At 46.0% G+C, this 10,064-nt stretch overlaps 1 protein-coding gene across 1 annotated transcript in view; it reads right to left on the bottom strand.

The window, feature by feature from the left end:
* Positions 1 to 3,016: 3,016 nt before the first annotated feature.
* The window catches only part of FASTKD2 (FASTK mitochondrial RNA regulator 2), a 50,169-nt gene continuing 43,121 nt past the window's right edge, over positions 3,017 to 10,064 (bottom strand). The window contains exons 11-12 of the mRNA XM_088457207.1: positions 5,669 to 5,783; positions 3,017 to 3,217 (exon numbers count right to left, since the gene is read on the bottom strand). Of these exons, the coding sequence (XP_088313333.1) occupies positions 3,071 to 3,217; positions 5,669 to 5,783 (262 nt within the window). The 3' untranslated portion in view covers positions 3,017 to 3,070. The remainder of the gene's footprint in view (positions 3,218 to 5,668; positions 5,784 to 10,064) is intronic.

Genomic DNA, 10,064 nt, shown 5'->3' with positions numbered 1-10,064 from the left:
GCTTCTGAGCTATCGCATCACAGCGCCTTTACTATCAGCAGCCTGTGTGAAAGCTAACCTCCATCTCTCCACAGTGCCTTTACTAATCACCAGCCTGTTTGCAAGTTAACCCTTCATCTCATTGCACCCTAGTACATGATCTCCGGCCGGCAATCCGGTATATACTTCGTGGGATATCCAGCTGTTACCTCAGCCTACCAATAAATCTCCACACATCTCTAGCCAGCACTTCAAGTGCCTTTCTCCAGCCAGGAGTTCTATCCCACTCCCCACGTGCCTATTCCAGGCATTACCCTTGGGCCACGGGTGTTTTTGATTCTCTTTTCCCTGCAGGCCTTGGTCACCAAGTCAAAGGACCGCAACCTGCTTACAGGGAGCCGCACAAGCCCATATCCCGCTTGGAGGGGTCACTGGCGAACACCTCCTTGTGAGTTAGACTCCGCACCATTGACTAGGTCTAGCCAACGACCAAGTCTTGTGGATGCGGAGATCATACGTCCAGGCCCCTCGCCTTCACCTCCTTACCGCAGCATCAGACCTCGGCTTTCAAAAACCCGCTGCCCAGCGTGACAGGGTGTCCCTATGCTGTGCTTACACTGTACAGATATGAGAAGGTAGCAGTGGGCGACCCTATACTGGGCTGTGATTACACTGTACGGATATGAGAAGGCAGCAGGGGGTGTCCCTATGCTGGGCTGTGCTTACACTGTACGGATATGAGAAGGCAGCAGTGGGCGTCCCTATGCTGGGCTGTGCTTACACTGTATGGATATGAGAAGGCAGCAGGGGGCGTCCCTATGCTGGGCTGTGCTTACACTGTACGGATATGAGGAGGCAGCAGTGGGCATCCCTATGCTGGGCTGTGCTTACACTGTACGGATATGAGGAGGCAGCAGTGGACCTCCCTATGCTGTGCTTACACTGTACAGATATAAGTAGGCAGCAGTGGGCGTCCCTATGCTGGGCTGTGCTTACACTGTACAGATATGAGGAGGCAGCAGTGGGCGTCCCTATGCTGGGCTGTGATTACACTGTACAGATATGAGGAGGCAGCAGTGGGCGTCCCTATGCTGGGCTGTGCTTTGGAGGGCATCAGCATATTTTAGCAACTGCGACCCGTGAGATAATACAGTTGCGATTACATTACAGTCAGTCTCTAAATCAGGCCTGTGGTCTGCAGCTGCGTGGTCACTGAGGCCTCCCATTCCCACTCACTCCTTACGTATGAATCAGATCTGACACTCGCAGTCATCAGGTAGATCTGCAGGTGAGTAGCAGCAGGATACACATTGGGGTGTTTTATAGATGTGTGAAAATTGCACGGTTACCATGAAACATGAACAAAGATCTCATTTGTTGGTACAAAATGTACCTGCAAATAAACAGGTAATTTAAATTTACTTATTCATATTTACCTGCCTAGTGCTCCGAATGGAGTCATTGTGGGGTATTGCTGTAACATTGCAGGAGCTCTAGACTGTGGCTATAGAGTCACAGAATAAACTAAACACCTCTGCACACAGGGCTATTAGGATAAGGTTTTAGGGGTCTGCTCTGACTGTTGTCCACATCTATGAAACAATGGGCAGTATAATTGATAACATACCAGAACCTAGTTTCGGTTATGCAGTTAAAAAAAAAAAAGTTAGGATAATTACATTTGTTTTAGGCCATTTGCCAGGACACCTACAGTATTTGCAGGGTGGGGAATCATTTCACCCAGGAGTAGGGAAGCAGATCCAAGGGATCCTGGGATTTAGCCGCAAAAAATTCAGGTTTTTAATCCCAGGACTGGAGGCTTCTAGATATTATATATAGAGTCTTCATTAATAAACCTGTATGGACTGTGCACTCTAAAATGAAACTTCTAAGCGAAAATGAAACTTCTAAGCGAATGCATCATTGAACTCTACCCATCTTATTTCTGCCAAGAGAGGAGAATGAATAACCTACTGAGGAGTTGGACCAGCGCAGTGATATTCAATTAGTCTTTTTGGACTGGGTGTTGTAGCGGTATCCTCTAAATTAAGGGGACAGCTGAACCTCTACCGTTTAGATCTGTAAATTGCCGTGTTAGTGGTAATCCCTGTACCTCATTCGAAAAATGAGACGGAATTGGAAGTTTGGGTATACGTCTTTCCTGGCCCTATATACATGAGTATGAACAATATGAACATTTCCTGTCTTCTGAAAAACCCATAAAGGAGCCATTCCATTACTAATGGGAATTATTTTCTATTGCAATCAGAACGTTCTCATGCAAGAGACAGTATGTTCATTTTAGTGGAGTAGTACATTATGTATTGAAGCATGTTCTGTTTTAGATATTATTTGTGGTTTTTGATGACTTGTCGGATGACGATAATGTTTTATCTCCAAGTTATTGGTACAAGATCTAGTGCCGTCTAGTATTCAGAGTAAACAAGTGCTAAATGGTGGTATGTAAGCATAACATTAATCACCAAGTAATGGAATAATAAAAAATGTTTAAAGCTCTTTGGTTGACGTGGTGAAGCGGGGATGGTGGAATTTCCAGTCTTTGAACCGCTCTATGGTTAGGATTTAGCGCTAGCCGCTATCCCTATCTAACACTACCTTGTAGCCGGTGTGCGGGTACCGTGAGTGTGGCCTCCTTGTCTCTAAGCCAATTATGTTCACAGAATTAAACCATTACCATATAAGGCACATTTCCTTTCAAACTACATCTTTATTTAATAAAGGTGAGGCAGCGCCATCTAGTGGTGTAGAAATATAATGCAGACTTTAAACAAGATAATTCCTTCTGCGTAACTAGCACTTAAATCCAGCTATCCGTGCTTCAGTGAAATGAGCTTGGGTGGATGGTAAGACCATTAAATCTGTGGGGTAAAACCTTTTCTACAAGATTAACTAGGTTCAAATACATACATATTCCAAAAGTATGTGTGCGAGAAAAGCATAAAGAGGTAGGGGACCGAAAAGAGGAGGTTGGAGAAATTAGTCTACAAATCCTAAAAAGCCAGGAACTGGAGACGCCTTTAAAATGTAAAGCAATTTATTCCATTCAGCGACGTAAAAATAAAATAGCCAACTATGTATCATGTGGGTCTCCATGCCGGCCCCCCTCATCTTCTGCTGCGACGTCAGTCCCCCTGTGCCGGGATTCTCTAAATATATTTTTCCTCAGAAATTCCTCTTTCTCCTCCTGGCTCATCCTGAAAAACATGTGTACGGGAACCTTGGGGAGAGACGGTAAGGTTAGCCAGAGAACGCAGCGGAGGCTCATTGGGCCGTCGTCAAACCACCACACATGACGGGCAGCATTTATACAGCTAGACATTTACTGCCGATGTGTAAAGGCGGCAGCGCGGAATCTCACATCGTATCTGACCGACCGCGATGCCACGTACGGCAGTCACATAAATCACTGTATCCATTTATCGAATGCTGAAATGAGGCAGAGGACTCATTCAGAGATGTGCGCAAACCCGATGGTTTATGCATAATCTCCGATGGTGAGAGATATGCGCATATGCCGCACAGTTATCACACTAATGTGTGTGTGTGTAATATATATATACACATACATACTATATATATATATATATATATATATATATATATATATATATATATATATATATATATATATATACATACATATACACATATACACACACACACACACACACACACATACTATATAATTAAATACACACACACGCAGTGCCCCCAAGCCGAAGCCTGACTGACTGACATGCTGCGGCCGTTTGTGGGTATGGACGGAGCAGCAATGGCCAATCTACAAAATGAGGCTAAGGTCTGCGTCTTCCGACAAAGCTTCACTGGTCCCGGCAGCATGAAAATCACTGGATATCCTCAGTAATGTGGGGGTTACTCAGGCGGCCGATCTAATGATGCATCCTCGGGCGCAGCAGTGGATCCCAAAGTCAGCAGGAGGAGTCTAACACAGGACGCCTCCTGCAGCATATTGCTGCTCATCCGCTGCGCTTTGCAATAGCGCAATCGGTGAATCAGACCCACAGTTTCTTATTGTGCCTCCAATAGATTTCTAAATCCCTACCACAGTCCTCCCATTCTACCTCCCTCTGCTGTGAGGTCCTCAGTCTGCCCCCCCCCCCGCTTGGGCCAATGCTGTCACCATCTTACATGAAAACATTACAGAAAATGGTTCTAAATTGGGATGTAATGAAACGTCATATCTGGCTGTAACAGTAACTGGTGAGCTCAGCGTCAGGGCCAAGACTGCGCACTGCACAATGCAGAGACCCCCAGGGCCAGTCCAAGAGCTTTCACCAAGCACCACCACTACTTGGGTAGGTCCTGGGGTCCTGCATCACATAGGAGGATCAGCATTCTAAAATATAGAAATAAAAGGATGTCTGCATATTTCTACTCAGCGTTCATACAGATGTGACCAGAACGTGAACGATGGCCAGGCCTGGGGGCTTAGAATACGTAACTATAATACTCTACAACACTTTCTTTATATATATATATATATATATATATATATATATATATATATATATATATATATATACTTTTATGTTCAGAAATCATTTCAGGTCATTGTAGAATTTAAAAAGTAGTGGTGGTGGGGAGGGGGGGGGGGAATATATTACTCGCCTGAATGACGTCGGCTTTGCCGACACACAGTCTACGAGAGCCTATCAAAATAGACCATGTGACATATGTGGGCAGATCCATTTTCTTGATCCCATTTCAATGTCACACATCAGAAAAGCGATTGATTCACGCCGGATTCCAGAAATAACAATCGGATATGGATTGGGAACACTCAGAGGGGCAGATGTACTAAGCTCTGGAAAGTGCTAAATTACCAACCAATCAGCTCCCGTCAATTTTCAAACACAGGGGGTCATTCAGACCCGCTTGCGAGAGGCAGGACGCTCGGAAGCGGGTCGATGTTCCCCACTGCGCATGCGCACAACAGAGGGAGCTCCGTCGTGCGCATGCGCGAGACCCGGCGAGCGACAGGCTCACCATCGCTCCGAGTCTCGCACCAAAGGGGGCGTGCTGTCGATGTTGATTGACAGCACGCCCCCTTTGGTGGGCGTGCCTGCCAGATGGAGGCGTTCCCATGGGAACGCCTACCGTCTCAAGCCGGCCCCACTGACATCACTAGTGATGTCAGTGGGAGTGATTTTGGCTCTGATAGAGCCAAAATCACTCCAGGGCTTACGGCAGCGAGAGGGTCTCTGTCGCAATCCCGATGGTCAAGACCATCGCGACCATCATCATGGACGCTTGCTATAGCTGTGGGTGGTAACCTATAGCTATGCGAGTGTCCATGAAGACGCTCCAAAAAAAAGGTAGGAGGGCCCTGATTCAGAGCGAGCGCTCTGGTCAGAGCATTCAGCTCTGAATCAGGCCCACAGCCTGTAACATGACAGCTGATTGGAGAGTGATAAAGTGCCAACCAATTTATCACTTTTCAGAGCTTAGTTCATCTCCCCCGGAAACATTTAGCGCTCCTGCGTTTTGGCTGTAATTATTGTGTCATTATAATCTCGCCTTTAGACAGTTTGGAAGCAACTGGTGTTATACTAATGCATTATAGTTACTAGAAGAGTCGTCTCTGGGTGGCCCCTTTTATATTATGTGGCAACTATGAATCGGAGATGGAGTAACCAAACAAACTCACCAGCACAACATCAAAGCCCTGAGACTTCACCATCCTCTGTTTCGCAGCCACAGTTCCAGTTGGATGAAGAGACCCCACAGTAAACGCACTTTTAGCGAAGCACAGTACAGCAATTCTACATACAAAAAAAAAAAAAATACAAAAAAAAAAAAAACTGAGAAACTTTTGCCCAAACATGACAAGTAAAAAATTATATATCTATCTATCTATCTATCTATCTATCTATCTATGGAAATGCCATTACAGCACAGTGTTGAAATAGAAAACCCAACTACAAGAAGCCTATTTCACACCTATAAACCCTCAGTGCAAAGGGCTTTCTGGCCAGCATGTGAAACTTAACAGAAACAGGGGCCTATTCATTAAAAAAATTCAATGGAGATAATTAGCTTTAGAACTCTCATGGAGTTCTAGCTAATTATAGGTGGAATTCATCATTCCCTCTCTCCATAAGTATCTATTCCGAAAAGCTGTCATTTTTGCGATGACAGCATTTCGGGAAATAGATACTTTTCCTGCCTACACCACCTTATCGCGTCTGGAAACAGTGCTGCGCATGCGCTGTTACATCTGTAATACCAGCGCATGCGCAGCACTGCCTACAGATGCGTTAAGTTTGTGTACCCCCCCTCCGCTCACCTTCCCCCCCCCTCCCCCCACCTTCCCCCCCCCCCCCCAACTTACCTGTCCGCGCAGCAGCCTCCGGCTCCGTCCTGCTGGTCTGTCATGTGGTTTCCCAGCAGACCACATGACAGATTAGAAGGAAAAAAAAAAAAAAATTTTTTTTTCTTTTTCCAAACTTTCTTGTGCTCTGCTGGGGAGCACACATGTCCGACCAGCCTCCGGAGCCTGAGGACAGAGCAGAGCGCCGGAGGGACTCGTCGGGGGACCTGCACACACTGATACAGGTAAGTCGATTCTGCTATTCGCCACCTCACAGTGGCGAATAGTAACTGCATCAAATTCCGAAAATTCATAATTTTCGGAATTTGATGAATACCACAATTTCCACATCCCCATACTAATGTACTAATACTAATGTACTAATATACTAATGTACTAATATCCCCATACTAATGTACTAATATCCCCATACTAATGTACTAATATCCCCATACTAATGTACTAATATCCCCATACTAATGTACTAATACTAATGTACTAATACTAATGTACTAATACTAATGTACTAATATACTAATGTACTAATATCCCCATACTAATGTACTAATACTAATGTACTAATATACTAATGTACTAATATCCCCATACTAATGTACTAATGTATGGGGAGTGTGGAAATTAATGCAGGGGACTTAGCAAGGAGATATCTGTGATATCTCCTGTGTGAAGTCTGTTCATGAATACCAAAATAACGTTATTTAAGGAAAATGTCCTTAAAAACGTTATTTTAGGGTTGATGAATAGGCCCCACAGTCTCGTTGGGGGGAAATAAATTGTTTTTTTTCGGGCTCGCAAGTCCAGTCTAAAGTGGGTGTGTTTGTGCTGCTGGCGCACATTATTTTTGCTTGCATCCGCCCAACGTCAGGCTTCTTGGTGCCCAAACTGCAGTCTGAGCGTCCAGCAGTTTGCATGACGTTAGCCACTTTACACGGCTAATCGCGAGGCGTTTGGGCATGACAATTAATGGGCGCCTGCGGCCCTCGCATCCAGCGGTACAAACAATTATATATATCACCTGTCACTTTATACAGGAGCTGCAGGCAGGAGAAAACAATTGAATTCCCCACTATTGAAACAATGAGAAGTTAGAGTTCTTCCATATGAACTGGTGTCGTAGAGGCTTAACCGACCATCACCACAATATCTATATTTACTAAGACGGACATAAACCAGCAATCTGTGTAATGAAGGGGATGCTGGTTCGCACTGCTTTATATCAGCGATATTGGGGATACAGAAGACGTATCTGGCTCTGAAGAGATCTGCAGGACTATCTCTCATTCACCACACAAACGAGCCATAAGTGCACCTCACCACATACAGATGTGTATTTTTACCATTGCTTCAGTCGTACCAAATAGTCCCTCTCGGCGCGTCAGGTCCCTGCGACAGGCACCGCGTATTTTTTTTTTGCTCAAAATGTGCGTCTTATTCGCATAAAACACACAGAAATAAACTACATGGAGCTTGCACTGATCAATGGGGTGTGCGACAATTGTACATCTGTGTGCAACCGAAATGTGAATCAATGTAAAAAGGGCTCCGATGGGAGCGGACGCGGCTTTTCCTCACGCCAGGTTCTGTTGCGCTTTATCTGCGACTGTGGCACATGTAAAACCCATTCCTGAGCGGTTTAAAGCCTCAAATCAGCGTCTCTTGTACACTTTGAGCGTTTTCGGTGCAACCAAGATGCAAGATTGAAATGAAATCCTGGTACCGTGCTCCTCTTGTAGAGTCTCATCACGCTGAACATCTGATGCCACAGGGCACAGAGACGCCCAGTAAGTGAGGACACATCTGTAGATGGAGCTCATAGGAGCAGGGAGAAATAACAGGATTCAGAATTGCGACGCCGGCACCCGGCAGGGTTAGGATACCAACACTTGTCGGTCAGTATCCTAACCCTCCCTGGTGCCTAAACCTAACCTCCCCCACCCCCCTTAGTGCCTAACACTAACCCTCCCCCAAGTTACTAATCCTAATCCCAGTACTTACGGTCGGGATTCGGCGCCTGGATTATGACAGGTGTCGGGATTCTGGTGCCAACATTCTAATCGCTGGCATCTCGACTGTCGGTATTTTGACCGGATCCCCTTTGAACCTATTTCCAAGAATGCTGCTACGCAGTTGACAGCTCGTGACGCAATTTTAAGAGATGAATCTTCTAATAGCGGCAGCCTGGTTTTCATAGCTGTACGTTTGTCATGTGCGCTACACCCAAAGCAATGGTCACTCCGCAGTGTTATGGTCTCCTTCAATCAAGTAATGTAATCACCTTGAAGACACATTGCCCCATACAGTGTAACAGGGTCAGTGATAAAACGCTCTTCTCGTAGACATGGGGCGCTCACCGACATCGACAATACACAGACTGGCGCTGCTTCAGGTGATTATATTCATGAGTGTAATCACATAACGATGCATAAAATGATGCAACCACATTGGGGTTTCTTAAGTGATCAAATCTCGTGACATTGAATCTTCTGTGATCCGATAGCAGAGACGGAGAATTAGTCAGTGTAGCGCTATAGCCTGTCCTTGCCTGACCAGAGAGAGACGGAGAATTAGTCAGTGTAGCGCTATAGCCTGTCCTTGTCTGACCCAATATCAGAAGGAGAACTAGTCAGTGTAGCGCTATAGCCTGTCCTTGCCTGACCAGATAGCAGAGACGGAGAATTAGTCAGTGTAGCGTTATAGCCTGTCCTTGTCTGACCTGATAGCAGAGATGGAGAATTAGTCAGTGTAGCGCAATAGCCTGTCCTTGCCTGACCAGATAGAGACGGAGAATTAGTCAGTGTAGCGCTATAGCCTGTCCTTGCCTGACCTGATAGCAGAGACGGAGAATTAGTCAGTGTAGCGCTATAGCCTGTCCTTGCCTGACCTGATAGAGACGGGGAATTAGTCAGTGTAGCGCTATAGCCTGTCCTTGCCTGACCTGATAGCAGAGACGGAGAATTAGTCAGTGTAGCGCTATAGCCTGTCCTTGCCTGACCCGATAGCAGAGACGGAGAATTAGTCAGTGTAGCGCTATAGCCTGTCCTTGCCTGACCCGATAGCAGACGGAGAATTAGTCAGTGTAGCGCTATAGCCTGTCCTTGCCTGACCTGATAGAGACGGAGAATTAGTCAGTGTAGCGCTATAGCCTGTCCTTGCCTGACCTGATAGAGACGGAGAATTAGTCAGTGTAGCGCTAGCCTGTCCTTGCCTGACCCGATAGCAGACGGAGAATTAGTCAGTGTAGCGCTATAGCCTGTCCTTGCCTGACCTGATAGAGACGGAGAACTAGTCAGTGTAGCGTTAGCCTGTCCTTGCCTGACCTGATAGAGATGGAGAATTAGTCAGTGTAGCGCTATAGCCTGTCCTTGCCTGACCCGATATCAGATGGAGAACTAGTCAGTGTAGCGTTAGCCTGTCCTTGCCTGACCCGATATCAGATGGAGAACTAGTCAGTGTAGCGTTAGCCTGTCCTTGCCTGACCAGATAGCAGAGACGGAGAATTAGTCAGTGTAGCGCTATAGCCTGTCCTTGTCTGACCTGATAGAGACGAAGAACTAGTCAGTGTAGCGCTATAGCCTGTCCTTGCCTGACCTGATAGAGACGAAGAACTAGTCAGTGTAGCGCTAGCCTGTCCTTGTCTGACCTGATAGAGACGGAGAATTAGTCAGTGTAGCGCTAGCCTGTCCTTGTCTGACCTGATAGAGACGGAGAATTA

The sequence above is a fragment of the Taudactylus pleione genome, unplaced genomic scaffold, assembly GCF_031769625.1.
Source record: "Taudactylus pleione unplaced genomic scaffold, aTauple2 ptg000746l, whole genome shotgun sequence".
NCBI classification, from domain to species: Eukaryota; Metazoa; Chordata; class Amphibia; order Anura; family Myobatrachidae; genus Taudactylus; species Taudactylus pleione.
This window is presented reverse-complemented; position numbering and strand designations above follow the sequence as displayed.